General features: G+C 46.2%; 1 protein-coding gene across 1 annotated transcript in view; it reads right to left on the bottom strand.

The window, feature by feature from the left end:
* Positions 1 to 950: 950 nt before the first annotated feature.
* The window catches only part of SLCO3A1 (solute carrier organic anion transporter family member 3A1), a gene marked incomplete at its 5' end in the record, with an annotated part of 129,447 nt that continues 106,244 nt past the window's right edge, over positions 951 to 24,153 (bottom strand). The window contains 6 exons of the mRNA XM_082290437.1: positions 951 to 2,329; positions 6,773 to 6,837; positions 9,458 to 9,633; positions 13,996 to 14,134; positions 14,994 to 15,192; positions 17,085 to 17,249. Coding sequence (XP_082146563.1) covers positions 1,950 to 2,329; positions 6,773 to 6,837; positions 9,458 to 9,633; positions 13,996 to 14,134; positions 14,994 to 15,192; positions 17,085 to 17,249 — 1,124 coding nt within the window. The 3' untranslated portion in view covers positions 951 to 1,949. The remainder of the gene's footprint in view (positions 2,330 to 6,772; positions 6,838 to 9,457; positions 9,634 to 13,995; positions 14,135 to 14,993; positions 15,193 to 17,084; positions 17,250 to 24,153) is intronic.

Below are 24,153 nucleotides of genomic sequence, written 5' to 3'. Positions count from 1 at the left end.
AAGGTGCTGAACATGAGTGGTGAATTATTAACTCTCTGTAATTGTGCCAGCTCTGGGGTGTCCACTGCCAGCAATGGACAAGGACTTGGGGAAGATCAGCCCCTCTGCCACCTGCGTGGAAGTGACACCCAGCATTTGACTCAACATGCCAGGTTACTTCTCTAAACATCCTCAAGTCCACAACAGCTTCAAAATTCACACAGAAAAGGAACTTTTAATTATGATGCTAACCCTTAAAACCCTTCTGACATTTAGTCCATCAGAAACAAGTCTGGTTCCTGGGGAAAAACTCATCAAATGCCACCAATTTGTATTGCTTCCCAGCAGGAATGTTTTGGAAAACAAAAATATGCATGCAAAGTAAGTCTGACCCCCACGCTTCTTGTAATCAGATGGAAGTTTCCCCACGGTTTCTGCAAGTTTAGGTAAAACGGCATTGCAAGAGCCAAGCCAAATCTGCTCCTGCATGGATGCTTTGTGGGGAGCTGAATGGAAGTTTGAATTGCTCAGTGCTGGCCAGCCTCTGCTCCCATTACCCAGCCTTCCAGAGGAACACTATTCCCACGTGTAAGAGCAAAATGCGGCGTCCAGGAGAGGAGATTATTCCATCTTCCTCACACAGCTTCCACTGAAAGTCAGTGGAATTGCTCAGGTGAAAAGTAAAATGCCAGTTGTGAGGGTTGAAGGATTAAGGTCAGTATCCCTCTCATCTTGTACACACACACACATGCACGCACACACACACACACACACTTACTTTAAAGAAAACATCCACCACACAATTTCTAGATTGCAAATTATATATATATATATATCTTTAAAAACTGGAGAGAACATAAACAGCCTCTCCACATATATATGTATTCACTGAGTCACATAGAATATGAAAAAACTATATTATGTAAATCATCATATTATCTATAATTCTCCAACTGACAATTGTTTTTATAGAGACACAGTGCATTCATTCTCTTTTTTAAAAACATATTATGTGTCTTCATTGGCTTGGTAGCATATTAGAATGAAGGCGTATGGATAAAAATGCAGAGGATTAAACAAACCCCTTGAGTCACATCACGTTTGGGTGAATTAAACAGGATCCTTTCCCAAACTAGCATAAATAAATCCTCCTCATGGAAAAGTGTCAGCGATTTAAGGGTTAACATAGATTTGAAAATAATTTTAAAAAACATCTTATTAGAGGACTACACAGATAAGTATTTGGAACTCATCCCCCTTTAAAAATGACAGCACGTTTGGCAAGTGTGAGCAAATGTCTTGAACTCTACTGGGTTTGAGATTTGAGCGCAGCTATTCACAGACAGCCACAAAGCTGCAATCTGCGAATAAGCCTGGGCTGGAAGGACTTGGATACCCCTGACAGCATTGCTCGCCACCGGGAAGGTTTCCAGCAGCTTTCAAGGTATTTATCGTGGACTCGTGGCTGGTGACAGAGTGTGACTGGTGGAAGGACTCCAGCACCGCTCCCTCTTCGCCATCGCAGACACAGCAGGTTGGAGCAGCACCCAGCCTGGCCAACCCTGCAGGGCTCCACACACCTCATCTCAACTGGGAAAAACCTATTGCTGTTATCACCTTGCTGTTATCACCTGGCTTTCTCTATGCCTCGTGCCCAAGCCTGTGCCGAGCTCTCCGGTGAACCTCTGCAGATGCCCTCCTTGGAAGCTCGTACTGTCATCAAAAGGGCTGGTACCCAGCCACAAGGGCTCCCTGCTTTCTACATCACCCTGCAGGATGTCACAAGTGATCCCACTGAAAGATGCTGTTCTCAAGAATCCTGGCTGGGTCTGACTTTGAGAAAAAGACAAAAGTTTCCTGTGTTGCCGTTGCTGTTTTGCAGTTGTGTTTCTTCTTTCATTCGTGCTCTCTCCTTGTTTTTATTAAAAAGGACCCTTGTATTATTAATATAGTTCACCCCTCCACAGTCACTATAAAACAGACTCCATATTTTCACACCACTCATGATCTTCAAGGTTATAGATAAATTTTGTCCTATGTGGTTGATTTTGGGGCACCGAGTCCCGCCCCAGATTGTCTAGGGTGAGAGTAGAGGCAAAAAACTCACTAGTGCTGAGACCACCTTCGTGGTTCTTGATGTATCTTTTATAGTTTTTCCTCAAGCACTGCCAGGTGGTTGTGTACAGGATGAATGCAAAGGACTTGAGGGCGATAGCAATGCTGACATACAGGTATCTGTAGACCACGTTGTCGTACAGCGCGCAGGCTCCTTGCTCGCCACAGAACGTGCTCCAGAACAGACACGTGGAGTCAATCCCGGCCCCGAAGATCAGCGGAGGTGGGATAAAACCTGCCAAAATAAGAGAGACAAATCATGCTTTTATGATCCCTGTGATAAAGAGAGAAGACGTGACTGCAGTGAGTGGAAAGAGGGTACTTTATCAAGGTTAATAGTGCCAGCTGCAGCCTGTGATTCTAATTTTTAAAGTTCTACATCAGCCTAAATGAAGTCTGTGGATGAGTTTTTAGCTTGGACTTAATGTCTGCAGAAGAGATTCCTGCTGATATCAACACGCAGCAAGGATCTTATTCAAGTTTGAGTGGCTTTTATTAAGCTTCTTGTTTGCCTAATGAGACTAAGTGGAAGGTTGAATGAAAGAGGAGGAAGACAGTCTTGCAGCTCACTCTCTGTTTAAACACTAGCAATTCTGCACTTTAGGATGTTCACCTGAAGGATCTCACAACACTCGAGCACCTAAACAGCTGGGGCACTGAGATCCAGTTCTGGACTGTACCCTGACATAGCAAAAGCTTTCCTCTGGGTCTAAGGAGAAGAAACAATAGCCTCTAATAGATGTCAAAGATGCCATCTGAAAAGAAGGGAAAATTTCAGAGTGCCATTAAATGAAATATCACAGCAGGACTCTCCCACAGCCACTGCAGCTGACTACCAATGACTGTTTCTCAATCATAGTTTGCAGCAGAGCTGCAATCTTAAAGCAAAATAATCACTCCAGTCTCCTTTAACTAAAAAATGCAATGTTTTTCTTCTCTACTTTTCCCCATCCCACAGGGACACTGCAGCAAGCCCCCATTTCCCATTAGCCTGATGGAGATTAGGACATCCACGTTCCAGCTCGAGACTCCCCAGCCAGCGCACGTGCACCGAGTGTGCAGCACTGGGAAGAAAATGTGAACATTCTACATAATGTAACCATTTCTCTACCTTCTGCTGTATTTATGGGCAGAGGCTAGAAGCAAATAAACCCTGAAAAAAACCCTGACTGATAAAGTCACTGCTGTGGGTTAAGACAGCAAGCAAAGGAGCATTGCATCTACTGAAATCCAACAGCAGGCAGGCACAACACCCCCCTGACAGTATCAATGCATCCGTGTAGGTGCTGTGATGCCTGAGACTCTATAAATACCTGTGAAAGCAGACACAAGGACTGCAGTTTTTAGACAAGAGAGTGTTTAATCTTGGATCCAGTTTCATCATTAACCTGGATTTCCAGGCTTAAAGAAGATACCTTCCTTCAGCTTGTCACGAGCAAAGTAGTGACATTCATGACATGTATCCTAAGACTACAAATAAATTGGCTGTCTTCACTGTTTCCCTGTGGTAACTGAGATCTCTTTATTTTATTTTGTTGATGACTGGAGCTGTGCAGATTTTGTTTGATCTTCCTTTACGTTGATAAATGCAGGAATTAAGAAAGGCTATATGGGCTTTTGGTGCTCATTTTAACCAGCCATTAATAGCACAAATGTAGTAAATAAAACCAGATGATAAAGAAGCAAGACAATCTGTTTGTTAGAAATACTAGTCCCAGTCATCATATCTAAAAACATGTCTACGTTCTGGAAAAAAATATCAGCATCAGCTCTTTGTTCATCATTTCAGTGACTGGAAATTCCAGGCTGGGCTGGTTCTGCTCCTAAGTTAAAAGACGCTTTTTTTGTTGAAACCTGTGAATAAATGCACACTCAACCTGGATTTTAAAAATTCAGCTGGGCTCCTGCCACAAACAAGCAAGAGGCTGTGCTGCTGACTGCAGTTTGTGTGCCCAGTGCTTCTGGCTGGCACCTCAGGGGTAGCACCCAAATGTGGCAGTGACTGAGGAGCCACCTTCTTTCTGGAATAGCAGAAAACCGCATTTGGATCACAATTTTGAGGTGAGAGCCCTTACTTGTTAACATGCTGAGACATGTTGACACAAAGCTTTGGAGACGTGCAGGCTGAACTTCAGAGAGAGCTGCCATCCCCACCTGCTGGCTTCAGCTGGCCTGCCTGGTGTCCACGACAATTTGGCCTGGAAAGTGCTCCTCATAAGACTTGAGAAAGGACTTATTTCCCTTGAACTGCAAAGCTACTCCCATGTGAATGCAGGCATGGATATGGATGTGAAAAACTTTAGCAATCAGTGAGTATTTCAGGTTGTTTTAGCAGAGGAGAGGACAAGAGACTCACAGGAGTGACTTGGTGCCCAGAACTCCTGAGACACGGGAGCTGAGGGGTTGCACTACACACCAGAAACTCCTCCTGGAACACTGTGGGGTTTTGTTACGTTAAAATAAGAGGCAAACAACATGAGCTTGTAGGAAAGAAACCCAAGGAAGTGCCCTGGTAAGCAGAGGCTCTTCTAGGATGCACAGTGAACACCACCCAAAAAGTGATGCACCCAGGATCTTAAAGGCCTGAAACTCTTTGCCATTCCAGACAATTCCATTCCGAACCTTTGGCTCCAATGGCACTGCTTTACTCTCTTCTCTGGGAAACTGCAGTAATGCTTTTATATGGAGACATTGTTAAGCTGCCCTCTCACAGCAGAATTCCTATGAAATAAGATAATACATGCAGGAGGATACCAGGAGAATTCAGTCATGTTTCATGTTATTACAGTGAATATTAGAGAGAGTCAATCATGTTCTACCTCTTACTGCAAAGTGTTGCAAAAATTTCTGCTATATATATGTGTGTATATATATATATTTCATTGCAGAAACTGTAGGGCTGCATAAAAAAAGGTGCTTCTGTCTTACTGAAATCTATTAGCTACTATTGCACCTTCGGGTCTCATAGCTCTTCCATTTAATTCTCTCCTTTGGTTTGAGAAGCAGCTATTACCACTGTCTTCTTAAGTCAAAGCTTAAAGGTGAACTGAAAAGCTTTTAAAATAAATCAGTAAAGCTATTCTCAAACCTCAGGTTGATAGGGGCACAATTTGGGTACCTTTGCTCACATGGAAAAGTATCTTTCTCTTCATTTTCTGTGCGTTCCAGCTACCTTGCTGATATGCTGCAGGATGTATTGTCTTATTTCATGGGAATCCCGTAGTGACAGAGCAACATATAAAGATTTGGGTTTAAAGTCTCACTACAGCTTCTTTACTGGAATGAAAAGAAGAAATTTGTTCAATTTAAGCATACATGTCTGAGCCTGGTTTTAGAGGAATTCAGGATGCTGCTATCCTTGAGAGGCTTCTCTCTTTTGAAAGGAAGAAACGAAAGAGAAAAATCTCTCCCCTTAAGTATTTTTCCTTTGGAAACAAGAGCCCACAGCCATCCCCCTTGCACACTTGCCTGCAGACACTCCACATCCAGCCAGTCAGAGCTGAAGACAGGCCAAAATCCATGAGGAGCAGCACCAGCAGCTAAAGAAAATGCTGCATTTGCAAGGCTTGAACCACAGCTGACCCAGGTCATCCCAGAAACTTCCCTTTGAGTTATCTGAGCTCTGGGTAAGTTAACTTCATGGAGCTTTTTGTATGACTGCAGGTACTGTACCAAAACCAATGGGCATCTAATTGGCTTTGTAAACTGGTCTGGGAGCATCATTTCCTGTTCAGCTAACAGGGAATAAGGTGTTAAAAAAGTAAGTTAAAAAATGAGGTAACTTATTCAAAGCAATGTCTGGTACTGCTGGATTTTCGGTCCTGTACTTGCCAGTGTCTTGCTGTAGCCTAAGAGATGGCACTTTAGTCTCCAGCTCATTCCTTTGGGACCAAGGGAGCCATGCAGGGAAGGTGCTCCCTGTGCCCTGCTAAAAAAAGTAAATTCCACTCCCACAACATGCAGAAACCCTGGGCGTGAGATGGACCCACCCAATGACGGATCAGAGCATCCCTGAATCACTGAGACTAATGAGCTGAAATAAAAGACCTTAAAAATAGGAGCCACCTCTTCCAGAGGAGAGAAAAACTCCACCCAGAAACAAGCAGCATGTGAACAACAGCCTGGTGTGTTCCCTTTAATTCATACCTGAGAAGCACATACTGGTCCGGAGGAGGAGCCATGTGCATTTTAATGGGATATTAACCCACAGGAGGATACAAGGACTCAGCCTGTCTCATCTTCCTGGTTTCCTTTCCGCGACACCCAAAGGAAGGGGCAAACCCACCATGTAACACAGGTCCTGTCCCTCAAAGGAGGGTGAAAATCCATATCCCTCTACTTCAGCAATATGCAATACAGCAATAATTCTGCAAGCTACTGACACGTTAGTAACAGCTACAGAAGAGAAACTGGTTGTGTGGGACCATGGGAGAATCAGTCATTTCTCATGCAACACTGCATTTTCTTCCATTAGCAGAACAAAATAGCAGGAAAAGTGTCTTCAGGAGCCTTGATGTGAAATTCTTCATGGAAAGGTCTTGGGCCCCAGTGTGTCAGACCCCACTCACGGCAATGACAGGTCTACAGGGACTAGAAATCAACTTCTTCATGTTAAAAAAAGAGTCTTCCATGAGGGAGCAAAGGTTAGGAGAGAAGGACATACAACTTTTGTACCTACCTAGCAACCGGAGCAGCAGGAACAGCACCCCCAGAGCGTAGGACTTGAGTTCAGGGCTCACGGTTCTGCAAGGAGGAGGGAGGGAGAGAGAAGAGAGAGAGAGAGAAATCGATTCCTGTTGCTCTGCTTTGATTAACACACCCCGTGGCCATTCTGTGCTGTCAGCCAGGATGCCACCAGCACCTCTTCAAAAAGTCATTAATGGGGCTTTTCTTCTGCCTTCTCCTGAACTGCCTACAGCCCCAAAAGTAATTGCATCGGTGACAGGTTCAGGAATTAGCCAAGTCATTAATAACAACAGCTAATCTTGTCACTGGATGGGGAAAAATGGAATTCCCATCTCATTAAATCATTGTTTACAAGCTCCCTATCATGTTTTCAAGGCTCCAGATGTTGAGAACTGGAGGGAGAGAAAACTTTTGGTTCTGAAACTCCCCAGGCAAGAACAAGAGAGGGAAGGCAGGATGGTGGGCCAAAAGGTTCAGCCTGTTGATTCAAGCCTCCCAGTGAGGAAGTGCTCGACAGTAGTGACTTTAGCATGACACTTTTTTAATCTTGGGAAGACAGCGTTTGCAGTGTCTTCTGCTATGAACACAACCACTGTTGCATTGAGTGCCATCCTTCAAAGGTGCTTTAAAAAAACCAATCATGGCAGGGGTGGTTCTCTGTATAAATACACTGGAGGGCCATCAGCCAAAACTGATAAAACAGAACCAGCAAGAGCTTTTAAGTTAAGACAAGACAATTCTGATCACCTGCCCTCCTTTCACACACTCATGGGCCATACCACATGGGTAAGACCACACCATGGCTTCTGCATGAAGCCTGTGACCTTGGGATGAATTTCATCAGTTTTCAGGCAGACCCCCATGCTCTAAACAAAGCCTTTTTGCCAGGAATTATCTAACCTTGGAAAAATGTTCCAGTGGTTAATGGCTTGGCTCAAATAGGATTCTACAGTTGAGTGGGAAATGAAGGAAACAGAGCATTAAAAGTTTATTTTAATGAAAAAATAGATTACCACATGAAATATTCACAGTGGGCTTTTAATTGGTGGTGGTGTCCTTCCATCCACTTTTCTGTATTTAAAACCAAAGTCAATCCCCATACCTTAGGGTGCAGTAAAAATTGCTACCTGGAGACATCTCCTTTCCTCACCGACTACCGCAGGTGACTTGCTTAGACAAGACATTTAATTTGTAGACACTGAGCTCATTTTTAAATGACTATGGGAGCTGCCAGTGTCACTTGTCACTGCTCTGGACACCGAGAACACACTGATATGCCACAACTTTCTTTAAGCAATGGAAGATGGCAGCTGCAAGAGAGCATGAGGTGGTATCTAGCTCAGAGCTCTCCCCTGTACATTTGCTAGCTAGCTATCAGTGATTCTGAGTGAAGTTACAAATCTGGACATGTGAATTGTTTATTTCCTACAGCTTCCTTCCCTTTGCTTTCCTTATTCCCTGGTATTCTTCTTCCTGGCTGGTGCTGGGCTTATCTCATTTGAAGGCAACACTAAGATGTCTCCATGCAGGATCCTAAAGGTGCTGGCAGCTTCCTTGAACAAAGAACTCTTCAAACTTCAAATTGCTTTTGTCACAATATTTATCATGAGGAATTTGATTTCCCTTTAGCTAGCGGAGATGCAAAGAGAGAAATGAACTAGTAGGTGGAATATCTCATTTTGTATCCTGCAGGGAGACATGCCCTCACAGAGCTGTTCTGTCCAAAATCTACTCAAGAGTGTGTTTCTAATACAGACCTTATTGATTGAATTTTATTGGAATTTTCCAGGCAGCAGAATGGATCTGCTATTTATGCCTCTGGTTATTATTCTCAGTAAGTGACAGCTTGGACAGCTAAGTAATTCTGGATAAATGTGAGCTTATATATATATGTATATCATAAGGTGAAGTGTTCCATATGTCTGGAAATAACACAAGGTCAGTTCTTTGAATAAGCTACTTTTGCCCACCTATTCACATTGGTTTAACTCAGACATGTCCTTCAGACTTCCAAGTTCCTTATGTTCTTGGACTTGGTCCAGGGTGAGGGAAGTTAAACTCCAGTCAGGGAGATATTCACCAAAGCTAGTCTTTGCCACAGCTTTTCATTTTTCTGTGGTTTCTATGGTCTTCAGGCCATCTCAAAAGGTGAGCCTAAGCCTCTAAGCCATTATGTGCTGAGAACATAGGGAGGCAATTCCCTCTCCTGATGCAGCTGTAACTTCCTCACTTCCTGGATTGGAAACTGCACATCTGTATTTCCATGTTAATCCCAGAAGAACAACCCCTGCCACCATTTTCTGCAATGTCCCTGCAGGAATCTTGTCCGCTTGCAGGCCCAGTTCCACCTCACTCCCTCACTTTACCAAAGGAGAGCTCGAGCAATTCCTGTTTTCTCTCTAGCAACTCCATACTGCAGGCTCTGAACTGGGGCTAAACCATGGCTAAACCAGGTGCTACCAAGTGAAAAAGTAGCTTAGGGAGAAATTGGCTTGAACGCAGGCTCAGTCTGAAATCATGGATCTGGGGACAGCAAGTTTGGTGTAAAGGGCAGAGGCCAGGAGCTGCGTGGGACCCTCAGCTCCTTGCAGCTCCTGGTCGTGCCCTACAGTCCCTCCAGCTCTGATCCCATGCCAAGAGCAGCCCCAGCTGATGAGGATGGTGACTGGAGCCCTACCTGATGAGGATGATGACTGACGGCGTCTGCGCCATGGCCCCGATCATGCTGCAGACACACATCACACACAGGAATGTCAGGAAGGCCTCTTCGCACCCAGGGCTGGGGCATTTGCCAGGAACGACGGTGGCATTTTCGGCAGGGACCGAGGTGAGGCACGAACAGCCACTGAGGTTCTGCAGAGGAGCACAACGAGTCAGGAGAAGGGAGAGCTGTGATCTCCACTGCTGCCCTCTGCAGCAGGGCTTGTCAGCAGCAACGCCTAATCCTCTAATGGTCAATTAAATAACTCCTAAGTGCTTGTTGGAGGGGGGTTTGGAAATAATTTCAGGAGCGTCAGAGCTGACGCATGTTGCCAGCAAGGGAAAGCTGTCCCTTGGCTTGTTCCTTTTCTTCTGCTCCTTTCAAGTCTCTCCCATAAATGTCACCGTGACAAAATTATTACCGAGTTATACCTCTTTGGAGGAGAATAAAGAAACAATCTGTGTCTCTGTGACAAGGAAGATCCCCCCATTATGGTTCTAATTACTTTCTTATTTACCTCCGTCCTCTTGGCTGTTGCAGTTAGACTGAAGTACATTAAATGCAGGCAAATCTGCAGCCCTGTTCTTGGCTGCAGGTTCGGGGCCTGCTTCCAGCACCTCAAACCCTGGGAAGCCACCACCCACGATGGGCACTGCAGCTCACCCAGAGCTGAACTACCACAGCCTGGCAGCACGGACACTGCTGGACTTCAGTGCACTCCAGGGCTAGTAAATGACATCTGGTTCAGAAGGATTTGTGTTGAGCTAAAAGCTCAAGTCAAGCGAGATAAACTTTATCAATATGTGATCAGAATGAGGGAGGAATGACTGCATTTTGCTTTGATCTCTCCACCAAGTGCAGGATGTGAAGAGAAGCTTTGTTTGCCAGTCACAGATTCAAGGATTTACTTTTTTTTCTTATTTTCCAACTCGCCCTCCTGAATTTCTGAGTGGGGGATGTCAGCGCAATTAAGGCACACAATACTACCAAGAAATCCCTTAACGAATACAGAATGAAATGGTCATAAATGATTCATGGCTTATCTTCATATACCCGCTGGGTTTGCAGGTCACATGTTTGTGTGAGGACTAATGCCATAAAATACAACGTTGAAAAGCAGCTAAATCTCCTCCCCTTCCCCTCTACCATGTGCAAGCAGAAATTCCTTTGCTTTTCTGCAAAAGGGGTCCCCTTAGGACCATACCAAAACACACTTTCTGGTTCACTGCTTTCAAAGATAAGGATCAGCAGGGATACTACTCCAACCTTTCTGACACCAATCTCTTTCTTCTGCATAGGAGTCAAATCATTTTCTTCCAACTAAGTGCACAGAGGGCAAGAGACACCATGGTGCAGAACTCCAGGAGAGCTGGAGCAGACATGCAGGTGCCTTTCTGCTGGCAAGCAATAATTAACGTAACAAATTCCTGTGCTGTTAGAAGCTGACACCTGAAGGCTCCAGAATGGTGACAATTAGCACCACTGAAGTGGTGCTTGCACAGACAACAGGAATTTGTAGCTCCTGGCTCGTACTGCAGTGCACTGCTAGCCACCAGCCTGGACACGGCTCTGTGGATCAAAACCCAGATAAGTCTGAAAAAGAATATACCTGCACTGAAATATCCTTGGACAAAACTCCCATCACAGCAAACACGCAGAACTGGGTGCTTATTTCCCATGGCTTCTCATCAAGGGACATAAAGTACCTGTTTTGGGCAGTGGTGGGGCAGATTCTCCCCCCACCAGGGTGATTTTTTTTACAAAGCACAAGGCAGATCCCACCTTCACTGCCTGAAAATTTGTCCCCAATTCCAATTTTTTGACCATTTTGCGTCAAGGTGCTGGCCCGAAGCAGTGTGAGTGGTTTGTACCAACTACATCAGCTTGCTTAGCACTGCACCTCATCCTTACCTGGGAGATCTTTGATCTTTTATTACTGACACAGTATGCAACTCACAGACATCAAACAAGGCAACATCAAAGATGGAGTTACAACTTTGTCCTGTGGAGAGGCAACTTTTTGCTACCTGTGCCAAACTCTTACAGATCCCCTTGTCTGCAATCCCACTGCATCCAACCACTTGTTATCAGAACCTTCTGCTTCCCAGCAAGCTGCACACCCAGATTTCTGTGTGCCTGTGAGGCTACACAGATGCAGAGTTTACACCTTTAACAGCATCCTGAGTTTGGTGTGATTATCCATGCAAATTACCCATGGTTTTAATTACTCATTTTTTAAGCCCTGGCTCTGACAGGGAAGGGACAGGCTGGTACTTCAATGCAAAGCTGTGAGGTGCCAGCACAGTAACTCCAGGCTGGAATTCATGTGTCTCCAGCCAAAATGCTGAGAGAGTCAATGGCATCAAACAAACAAGATGCACAGTCCAACATGTGGTATGCAAGGGTCACTCCCAGGAATGGCTTGAAAGAAAAGTTCTTGGGGGTGCCAGAGCTCTGCCTACCAGCACTACCTATGGCTTTTTGGATAAGTGCACCTCTGGAATCACCTCAGTATGAGAGAAGGAATGAAGAAGAAAAAAATAACTGAGCTACACATTGCTTTTAGAAATTGTTCACAGAGGAAAAGTGAAGGGAAGCAGTCAGAAACGCACAATGTAGTAAAGTTAAATAAAGCATTCAGAGAATTTTATGTCCCAGTAAAAAGCAATCCTTGGCTCATCACAAGCGTATAACGTTCACAAGACCCTCCAGACAGGACATTACCTGGATTATGGGTTTAAAACTTGGTTTGGCAATTTGGCTTTGCCTCAAGGCCATTGCATGGCCAAACTGGTCCATAATTCTTCATAATGCCCTTTCCAGCAGATGCTACTGCTTCACCTGTTTGTGTTCAAAATGTTACTGCAAAAAACCCCCACAAAACAAAGAGATGAGAAGAACCCCAAGGATGACAAGGAAAAGGCCAAATAAGAAGGAATGAGTAAGAGAGAGCGTGAGGGAGAGTGAGTTTTTTGCTGACACGTTTGCTCTTGCAGAGCAGGAGGTCAGGCACCTGCAGACTGAAGGGGAAGAGCTGAATTTTCATTACCATGCTCCTTCCAGAGGAGCCAGAGCTTTGCTCTGAACTGCACAGTGAGGAGATCGCTCCCATGCTCCAGCCACAGACCAACACCAGCTGTACACTTGCTGAAGGCTTGGTGAACTGGTGAGACACAATTCTGTGTGCCTGAAACAAGCTGGTTCCTTGTTAAAATCATCCTGCTCCCTTCTCAGGTGTTGACTTATTGTGAGGAGGAGGAAGAAGAGGGGAGGAGGTAACACCTTCATGTGTCACACACTGATGTAGATCCTTGAAGGGCTGCTGAAAGCTCAAAACTGTGGCGTTTCAAAGGAATGCCTGCATCTCTGAGGCTGGGGAGAGAATGGAGGAGACAAGATGTTTAAGCAGGACAACCTCAGGTGATCTGGGCAGGGAGGCTGCACAGCCAGCAGCAAGTGTCTGCTCAGCAGCACTCACATGTGCTTTGTCTCCAGGGCAGGAAGGGAGGTTTGATGTCTCCTCGAAGAGGACAGATGAAGCCATGGAGGGATAATTGCATGTGGTGAGCACTGATGTCCCTGCAGGCACAAACAGTCCCTGTGACCAGGCTGACCTCCCACAGACTCCACACAGAAGTGATCACCACGCCTAGCACAGCCCCAGGCAGGGAGCAAGGAAGCAGGAATCCCACCAGTCCCACCCACAGGAGCAGCAGGCACTCATTTTCAGTGTAACCCAGAAGACATTAACATTTCAGCAGCAAAAAATGAAAAAGCTGACTTTTAAGATATTCCCCACATCTTCTTTATACAGAGATAGTTTGGTCTTTAAGAGTTTTCTGAGGGAAATAAACTCTTAGATAGAGAGAACTGAAAAATGCAGAATGTCTTTGGATGGAATGTCTGCTCCCCTGACAACTGCCCTTGCTGCTGCCTCAGAGCAAAGCAAGGAAAGAGAGAGAAGCAAGAGGAGTTAAAGGAAAGTTTACACTAGGGTGAATAAAACCAGAATCTGCTCCCAACTGTCTAGGAACCAGACCCAGGGAAAGAGCAAGAGGAAAAAGACTAAAAGGATTGGGCAGGGCAAACATGGGCAGGTGGAGAAGAGGGGAGAAAGGGAGCTGCAGGATAAAAGAGAAGCTGGTTCCTCAGCTGGTCCCTCCTGGGCTAGGAATCTCCTGCAGAGGATGTGTTCTGCTACAGGACACTTGTGCAGATTTCCTATCATGTTCCTTGCTTCTGTGCTGAGGAGGAAGACCAGGGCAGGAGGATGTGAGATCCCATCCTGCTCCATGGGTGACCCTGGCCCCTGCTGCCAGAAAGAGTGGGCATTTATGGAGCAGAGCAAAAAACAACAGGGGCTCAGGCCCACCTAAGGTGTGAGGTCAGCTTTGGGGGTGCAGCCACTGCTGGCTGTAGATGAGATAGTCTGTACCAGACACGCATGAACCTCACTCACTTGAGCTCACAGAACCGCTCCTACAGGCAAGAGGTCCTCAGGAAAGCCCACTCACCGTGCTGCTGCAGCCAGCAAAGCAGGCAGATAAGTATGTGACCCCATCTGCCCCACACACTGGAGTGAAGGAATCAGTTTGGCATTCACAGTTGTTATTGCAGGGGGAATATGGGTCCAGAGATGAGGTTGGAGTTGAACTGTAAGAGAAAAAGAAAAATAAATTAATGGACAGTGTGGTATCAGCCAGCTTTTCCAATTGTTGGCTCACAAAGATGGCTTTGAGGGGGACAGTTAAGGCAAACACATTACAAAAAGGCAGTGGGCAGGCTAGCTGTGTCCCAGCTCTAAGAAATCCAGGCTACAGCCTCTCCTTGGGGACTGAAATGCCACGGCCAGTGTGCCTCTGCAAAAGAGAATCTAATGCAAGGCTTGGGCTGCCCTGTAACCTCAACAAGAAGCCCCAAGGAAACACAAAGAGATGCTGTGGAGATTGCTCTGTATTTTTCTGGAACACTGCAAGGAGCTGACAGGCTGAAGTTGTCATCTAAAGAATTGCTACTGCATACAGGAGCACTCAGAAGGAAAATACCGAATAACTTTCTACAAATCCTGCAGGGTTATGTGGGCCTCATTTCTCACAGTAAAATGGGCTTGCAGCCACAAACACTCTCTCTTCACCATATCTGTATTTCCAGGCATCTAAAACCTGGTTCTACAAATTCCCCTCAGGGACTTAAATCAATGTACAAAGCAGTTCTCCCTTGGTGCTGGGAGAAACCAGACAGTGCCATGGACCTAATGCTATAGAGGTGGGTATAGAATTAGGTCTGGCACCTTTTGACTCAGTTTGATTATTTTAGTGAAACTCTGCTGTCATCTGCAGGTACTGAACTCTCACAGTTGAGAGTGGCATGGAAACATCCCAAACTAAGAGCCCCATACAACACTGCCTTCTCTGTGCTTGCTCTATGGTTGTCTGAAGGCCAGCACTGCCTGTCGAGGACAGTAACATGAATTTATGTTGGTAAAGCTCCCTGAAACTCTCTGTGGACTCACTTGTTTCCATAGGGAACAGTAACCCCTGCCACAGGTCCTGTGTCGCAGCCCAGGAACAGGAAAGACACATAGCAAGCTGTGGACACCAGGTTCACCAGCATGGCCATCCTGATGGCTCCCAGAGCAGACAGGCTGAGCTTCTTCACCAAGAGACCACCCAGGAATATGCCCAGACACGCACACGGGATTGCTGTCATCCCTGCAAGAGGAAAAATCAGTTAGCAAGAGGCATGAGCAAGGCCCAGTGAACTACACTGTGACAGGGTTGAACTCTCCAGCAGGCAGATCTGTGCACTGGCATGAGGAAACCTTGTAATGACCAACTGCTGGAGTAGCACCAGGCTGGGGTTGCCCAAAAAAAGGAACAGATGCAAATGGGCACGCTGCTTTGCACAGAGGAAGCGGGATCTCCTGCCAATTCCCATTCATGCTGGAGGGAATGCCAGACTTGCTGAGATTGGCCCAGCCTGACCTAAGCAGCAGCATCTCTAATGCTTCTTGCAACAGTCAGCACACAAATAAAGTCAAGAATTTTCCAAGGTGTGTGGAGGCTTTGGATGAGCTCTGCTGGTGCGACTCTCAGAAGTCTGATCTTCAGAGACTAGGCAGGAGCAGCATTTGAGAATATAAAATCTCCCTAAAAGAATTTTCTTTAACTGTGAAATGCAAAATCACTGCCAGAAGCGACTCCCATTCCAGCACAGACAGGAATTACCCCACTACACTTGTCTGGGGTCACTTTTACCCCTTTGCTGCAAGTTATACTCCAGATCTCACCCGCCTGAACTGTGCTTAGAAGAGAAACCCAGTCCTGGCATTTCTAGACTCCCTTAAATGCCATGTGAGAAATCTGGTAACAACTTTGTTTTAACAAGTTGCTGTGAAAAACACAGAGGTATCCAAGTCTCCTTTCCCACTGTCAGGTCAGAAGCAGGATGTGCTCTGGCTCATGGGTGATGCCCTCTCTGCTGGCCACCCAGCTGTACTCACATGCTGACTGCCCAGCCAGCTCCCACCAAACAGCTTTTCCCCTTCTCCCACTGAGTCAACAGTGAAGCTACTTTCCTTTGCCAAACTTTTAATTTTCAGGAAAGATGGAACAGCCTAACAACTTTGAGATCTCTGGCCTTCTGTCAAATTGTATTAAAATTCACTAGCAAATTCCTGTGTTGCTGAGGGAGGCAAGGCTGACTGCAGGGGATTGATTATTTTGGAAAACCAGGCCAAAACCAAAATATATTGATGAGTTTAACAGGAAAACAAACAACTGTCAGGAGAGCAGCTTGCAAACTCCGTGTTATGATATGGAGATCCACCCATTTCCTGATGTCCCAGTTTTTGACAGATCACTGCCAGCTGCCCATCTGGCGAGCTGTGGTCGCAGATCATCCAAGATCAACTTGCAGATATCTTAATTGGGTGCTGCTGATAGAAGGGCTGTCATAAACAAATCGCTGGGCCTGCCTGGGATGAGCAGCAGCAGAAAATAAATGAAGGTCCTGCCATCAGTGTCCTGACAGGGAACAAATGAACACTGAGAAATGCAGAACGTGAAATCATGGCAGCATGGAACAGTCAGAGAGAAGGGACATTTGAAAGACAACCAAGCTGCACTAACTCAGGTACTTTTCCAGGCCAAGGGGAGAGGAGTGACTAACAGGAGAAATTGGGCTTCCTACCCCGATGGGGATGGGTGCAGAACTGCACCAGAACCATGAGAAAAGCAGTTCAATGGGCCCCAGGATCACTTGGCAACCAACTGCAGCCTCAGGCATGCAAGGCTCTCACACTTTCCTATCCTGGCTGTCCCATACCACTTCCCACAAGGGGTTGGGCCACAGGGGAAGTGAGGGCAGCAGGATGCAGTGGAGAGCACAGTCAAGGAGGAGGGATGCTGGAGGTCTGCTCTGGGCTCTGCAGCCATGGCACAGCTGAAGCCCAACCCTCCCACTCAGAGACACATTTCTACGTGTCAGACAAGTCACTTTTTGGGCAGCCTAACCAGTGAGACTGGCAGCAGTTACCAGCCATGCTGAATGCTTTTAAATACCTTTGGATGCTGGAGGTTTGGTGCCCCCTGTGGTTACTCACCCAGGAGCTGGTTGGCAGATGAGGTGGTGAGGTTGAACTGCTGCTCCAGGTACTTCCCCAGGAAGGCAGCGAAGCCAGCCACCACCGCGATCTCCATGCAGGCTGCCAGGATGATGCAGGTGAACACGGGATTGGAGAGCAGGTGCTTAGTCACTTTGGGGATCACTAGGAGAGAGGAAAAAGGGAGAGGTGCTTTTGTGTAGACTTTACTTGAGGCGCTGGAGGCGCCTCTCTCCTGAAGGGTAAACTCACTTCACATCGGGAGTAATTTCCTGTTCTGCACAGACAGCTGCTTGAAATGTGAGAACACCAAAACAAAGTGGAACACCCGAACAGTGCCATCTAAAGATTCAAGTACCAAGAGAGTGCAAAAAGAAATCACCTGCCATTATTTACTCTTACAGACAGTTTTGAAAACTGGAAGAATGAGCAAAATTTCCATATTGCTGTTTTGTTTCCCCCATAGGGAAGTCAATCAAAACCTGGTGTGCTCTTTCTTCCCCTTCTCCTTTCCCTACCTGCCCCCCATGAATAACGCTGAGCCAGCTGAAGGGTGCCATCAGTGCTGTATTCAGCATAAATTCTTGCAAGCTTTCAGACACAAATGAACCCAGCTCACATCTGGCTTTTCCTTCCCCTGCCATCCAGATTTGCTTCATTCTCCTATTCCAAACTGGCTCAGTCACTGATGGTCACCTGCTTGCAGCACACAGGGGTGTTCTCACAAGCTGAAACTCTCTGGCTTAACATGGCCCATGGATATCCACAGCACAAGGGTCCTCCTGCCTGGGACAGGCATATCAGTCTGTGTGTTCCCATAACCTAAAGCTTCTCCAGCCAACCAACGCCTTCCATGTAGACCCTCCCATCCTTGTTGGCTGAGAGGGTGGAAGAGGATGCGCTGAGCTGCTCACTGTGTAGGACACACACACACGGCTCTGCTTTCATAATCCCTTGGCTCTCCCCTTCCAAATCATCAGTGTCCAGAATCCTGTTTCCTCCAAGCCTGTCTCAGTTTCCCAAAGGCAAACATGAGTTACCCTACAAAGGGAAATCTGGCTAATGAATCAGATCGCGCGTTTTCTACTCCAGCGAACATTTTAATTATTGTCAAGATAACACAGCTTGAGGAGGAGAGCATCCCAGTACAGAAGAGAGCCTTGCTTTGTCTCAATACCTGGTGACTAATTTCTCCCTGAATTAAATGTGAAAATCATTAAGTTTGAAAATTACCTTGATGTAGTGTAGTGAAGCCTTAATAGACCCCTATTTTCATTTTGAAAATCCACCCCCCACATTCCCTATGGTGCACCAGGGGGTGGCAGATGATGTTTCTCTGGTGCTGGCTTCTGTTTTCCCTCAGGGATTTTTTTGCACTGGCCTCAGCAGAGAATGCACAGCTCTTTGTCAAAGCTCTGCTTGGGTGCCCTTGGTTCTTTCTTGGGGACAGTGGAAAAAAGGGTTATAATTAGGTTTGATCTAACCTTTTTGGAAGAGGTCACTCCCCTGTTTCTATCTCTTTATATCAGAAACGTTTTCCAAGCTATATAAAATTCTTGCTTCCTGAAGATTTACTGAACATAATTAAGGTGCAAGAGGCATAGTACTTTTTAGTAGAACAGGGGAAAAAAGAAAAGAAAAAAGAGAAAAAAAATACTGTGTGGGAGGAATGGGGATGGGGGAATTCAGACATGGATAAATTTCAGAAGCCACCTGCTGCTTCCTTCAGTTCTTTGGTGGCCACCTACAGAATTTCCCCTTCTTGCCAGGAAAAATATAGAAAATGCAAAGGTGGACTTGGCAGTACTGAGACTGAAAAGCCATATTTAAGGTATTAATGCCTGTTGTGCCCCGGCAGTTCAGTTTGTTCAAGATTAATGGATTCCTTGAGATGTAGCTTTGTGCCAATTTAAATCCAAAGACACTAAGGTCTAGCTCTAACTTCATCCACCAAACAATAGTGATGACAGCCTGCCTTTTGCAGGAGGGAGTTAAAGATCACGGACATTTATTTCTGAAGTTGGCACCCAACCATCATGCACTACCAAGGTCAAAATCCATCTTCTGTGCTTGGGGTGGACAATGAAAAATTTGCAGAGTTATTGCAGCATCTCACACAGGAGAGGAACCCCTCACTTGCCTGGCAGTGCTGGGCTGCAAGTCACAGCCCTTCATCACCTAAAGGGGCTACAGGAGAGCTAGAGAAGGACTTTTTGTCAAGAGCTTCTAGTGACAGGACAACGAGTAATGGCTTAAAACTGAAAGAGGGAGGGATTAGATTAGATAGAAGGAAGGAATTATTTACTGTGAGGGTGGTGAAACACTGGCACAGGTTGCCCAGAGAAGCTCTGGATACCGCTGGAAGCGTTCAAGGCCAGGCTGGATGGGGCTTTGAGCAATCTGGTCTTGTGGAAGGTGTCCCTGACCATGGTGAGGTGTCTGGAACAAGATGATCTTTAAGGTCCCTTCTGACCCTCAGTGATTCCACGATCTTTACCTCTCCTCCCTGTGAGTTTTCTGGGACAGATCCTGTCATCCCCTGCATGCCTGACCACTGTCTACTGCAACAGGACTCTGTACCAGCAGGCAGGTGTGACACAAAACCCAGTGCAAAGAGTGCACAGACAACTCAAGCAGTGTCTGGCAGCCTCCACCATCTCCTCAGCCAGGGCCAGCTTGTTCTCTCTTTCATCTTCTAAGGCAAATGACAGGAGAATCCCTATGGAATTGAATACCCTTTCATCTTGCTACTGCCATTCGTTAGGATCAATCATTTGACACCTGCTGCTGCCTTATATGTCTCAGCTCTTGGGGTGAAATACCTCTGGGAAAAAGATTAAAAGTCAGCAGTGAAGTTTAAAAATCTTTCTGTAGACTAGAGTGACATCCTTTCAGCTGCCTGGCATATGGTGCTGGTATGGAGCAGGAATGGAAACGTCTGATGAGGGACAGTGAAGCCCTAGGGAACACAACAGCTAAGGATGGTGCTTCTTCACTGGACTCAGCCCAGAAAGAGTCATGGTAAAAGTCACCCTACACCTTACGGGCCCAAAGGTTACCTGAACACTTTGGAGCAGCCCTTTGGAGCTATAAATCTCAACTGAAGTCCATTTGCCAAGTGGGAAAAGTCTTTTGGAGTCCAAAGAGTCTCAAACATCTACTCAGAGAACCCACAGACTGTACCAGACACAGCACACAGACAGACTCATCCTCCCACTCCCAGAAGGACGAGCTCATTTAACATCCTCATGCTGCTGCACCCGATATGCTCCAGAAACGGCAGCAGAAAAGCGATTCCCACTGCCCTGCCAAGATGCACTGAGGAGAACATGACACCTTTTTTCACTGCTGAAGTATTTTCAACCCAACTCTTCAGACCATCCATGTGCAACGTTTGGTCACAGGATCATCCACAGGCTAGGAGGGACCTGGGTGGATATCCCGAAGCTCTCCAACACCCCCCACCAACCCCTTGACTTCTGACCTTCTCGCACTCCAGCAACACCCGTGCCAAGGCATCAAACATCCTTCCCTGTCTCCCTCTGTGGGGCCTCTGAGGGTGACAGGCCAGGGGCTTGACAAACGCACACACTTACGTTCACCAAGTAGCTTTGATTTGTCACTGCACATCGGGGAGTACCGGGGATAATTGGCAACCTCATTACACGAGGTTTAACTACTCTCCAGAAACGACAAACTATAATCATCACGTTGGTGCTTGAAATGAATTGTTTGGAACATTACAATCACCAAAGCCCCTGTTTCTGGTTGGAGCACCCTACAGAGACATGTTTTCAATTTGCAGTAAAGATGAAGAACACAGAAAGCAAAGTAATAAATTAGAGGGAGGTTTACAGCCCAGTCCACCTAGGACAGTGTGGTGAGAGAAAGGCAAAATGTAGCATTGAGCCAAAATACTACTTTCTACTACCCATGTCAGCAGCAAGCCTCAGATCTGAAGAGAAAACAAAAGGCAAAACTTCCACCTGGCTTGAGGAAAAAGGGATGAAGAAAACAGCATAGGCAGCAAGAAAATACATTCTGGAAAGAGGAAGCTCCTGTAAAAGAGAATATGGAGTAAGGCAAGAGGTGCTGAAGATATCTTGGATAAATTCAATATGCTGAAGTTCCATGTAGCCTTGGCAAAATTCTCATGAAGGATATGAAGAAAAAGGAAGACACCTAAGTAAAAAGAGCCTTCCTGACAAGATGCAAGCTTGAAGCAGCAGTAACATGCTCAAACACGGAAAGCAAGTCCCTCTAGTCCATCGTCTTCCTTGCAGGAACCACATTTACTCATCTTCAGAGGGGGATATAAACCTCCCTCACCTGTGACACAGAAGTAATGGGAAAGCATTTTTTGGAGACAGGCTCTGCCAGCCTTCAGCTGCTGCTCAGCTTGGGCCCTGAGGTGTGCAGGCTGAAGACCTTTCTGAATTTTTTTAATGGTGCTGACAACAAGATGCTGGTTTGGAAACAGCCAAGAAGAACCTGACAACAATACCTGCACTCTCATGAAACACAAGCCAAAGAAAACTCAGAGACTGATGGGACTTGATGCCTTTTTTGATCACCTGCCACCTTCTCACCTCAGACCTGGGTTTCTCAGCAAGTCTTTAAGGTGTTCACAGGGGGACAAGACTCAAATCCAAAAAGGCATTAAAGTCTAAACCTGGACCAGAGCCTCACCACTGTGGCCATGAATGTATAAGATGGAGCCCTCTCCAAAACGTTGTCACTATTGCTCATGAGAGTCAGCAGTTAAAAACTACTCCTGTTAGCCTTTAATCCTGCCCAATCCTATGAACTCCCACTGAGGATTACAGGCTCCCCATGGTCCAGGCCCTCCCTGCACAGCTGGGAGCTTTTGGCCTAGCACTATGTGTCTGCTCCCAGAGAGCACTTTGTGGGAGAGAAATCCCAGATTCAGAGTGGCTCCCCCCCTAGATATTCAGCAGACTGGTACACAGAGAAGGAAGGAATTGAACAGAAGACAAGGCAGCTGTCAGCTGTACATCCCAGCTCTCCTACACTCTTGAAAATGAAACTGGAAAGAAACCAAAATGTTTCCAAATCTAGGGAATTTGCAGTTCTGAAATTCATTTATTACACAGCGAGTTTGTTTCAGTTCCTTGTGAATGAGCTTCTCTTTCCAAACCTGGAGGATTCCATATAAATTTCAACCCTTTTAGGGTTTTAATCTCTCCTGCTAGACAGAGTGGCAGAATGTAATGAATTTCTGTTTTAAATCATTGCAAAACAGAATGCATCTAGGGCAGAGTGTTTCAGAGGTGTTAAAGATCACACCAAGGAAGCATTCCGAAATCAAATTCCATCAGAACTGGCCGCTCAATTTAACAGACATGACATTTCTGTTTAAAAAAAAAAAAAAAAAAAAAAAAAAAGGTTTTAATGAACTATTTCCAAGCACGTCCCAGAGCAGGTGGTGTGTCAGAGGCAGCGAGTGAGAGGGCAGATGCTGGACAGACACGAGCAGAGGGCACAGGTGCCCCGACGCAGCAGAGCATCTTCTCTGGCCCCAAGGAGCAGAGAGGTCCCAAGGCACAGCAGAGGCAGGAAAGCAAAGCTTTTACCCCAGGAGAGCAGGGACTGCACAGCTCATGCCTGAAGCTCTCTCACAGACCACACGGAGAGCACAGGGCTGGAACAACCCTGCCAGGCAGGAGCAAAGAGCAATGGCAGCATTTATCCAGACTTCTGCTGCTGTTAATCCTTCACTTCTCTGTGCTCCCAAATGGATTTGCTCTGCTGAGCTGAAATACTAATCAGGCAAAGCGGTGCAGCAGTCACGTGCCAGTTTAGCAACGGGAAGCAGCTCCCAGGACTGTCCCAAAGCTTTCCTGCCTGAGCTGCCATGCCCCAATGCAGAGCCCCCTGCTGCCTCTGCTACCTTTGATTGCCTCTCTACCTTGTGCCATTCAAAGGCACCACTTTCATTTCAAGTTTGCAGCTCCTCTTAAGAATGTTTCTTTTCCTGGCATGAAAATACCCCACAGGAAGAGATGCCAGGGCTTCCCAAAAGCTGGGCCCTCCCTCCTGCTTAGACCTTGACAGAGGTGTAAAAGATCAATACTTTGAGCATGTTCCTTTTATATTAGTCCTGGCTTTTTTTGCATGCTAAGGCTAGAGAAAAGCCAAAGAATCTCAGCCAGCCCTCCATCTCACTGACTTTCAGCAGAACTTGTGGTGTCTGGAGCATCCTCCCACGTGCCAGCCGTGCCACGTCTCTAGCTGACAGCCATGACCCAGCTCAGAGCATGTCCCCAGCTGACACTACCCTGCTTCCTCTCCTACCATGTCCTTTCTCTTGTGGCAGTCACTGCAAGGGCTGGAAAAAATGTAATAGAAAATGATAAAGCTCATTCAGTAGCAAAAAAGGAGATGCAGTTCATTCTCTAAGGATGTCCTTGATACAGAGGGTGTTTGCATAATCAATCCAGAGAAACAACTCTTCCTCCCCACACTTGCACGAGAGATGGACAATCTGCACCTCCATGCAGACACAGACTTACAGCAGGAACAGCCCTGTCCGGGACAAGCTGCAGAGACAACGCTTGCTAAGAATGACGCACGGTTATAGCCATACAAACACCAAGGAGCATTTCTGGTCCCAGCCCCTGGTACAGATAAGAAAAGCCCAGAAAAGCTGTCGTTGTCCCATCCCTGGAAGTGTTCAGGGCCAAAATGGATGGAGCTCTGAGCAACCTGGTCTAGTGAAAGGTGCCCTTGCCCATGGCAGGGGGATTGGAACTACATGATCTTTAAGGTCCCTTCCAACTCATGCCATTCTATGATTCCACAGATTCTGTTCAGCTTCACAAATGCATGCAAAATCCAAGGCCATATTAGGACAGAAGACATGACTATGCATGCACATATATACTTTTAAGCTCTGTATATAATTAAAAGTCCTTTTTATTCTAGGAAAAAGCTTAAACAGTCTTGACTTTCTCCAAAGGAGAATCAACAAATACATTACAGATACTAGGAGCTGCCACAAAGGAATGCATACAGATATTCCAGCTGCTACGGAAGTAATGTATACCCA

This window comes from Coloeus monedula, assembly GCF_965178545.1.
Source record: "Coloeus monedula genome assembly, chromosome: 14".
Taxonomy (NCBI): domain Eukaryota; kingdom Metazoa; phylum Chordata; class Aves; order Passeriformes; family Corvidae; genus Coloeus; species Coloeus monedula.
Note: the sequence above shows the minus strand (reverse complement) of the source record. Positions and strands in the feature narration are given on the sequence as shown.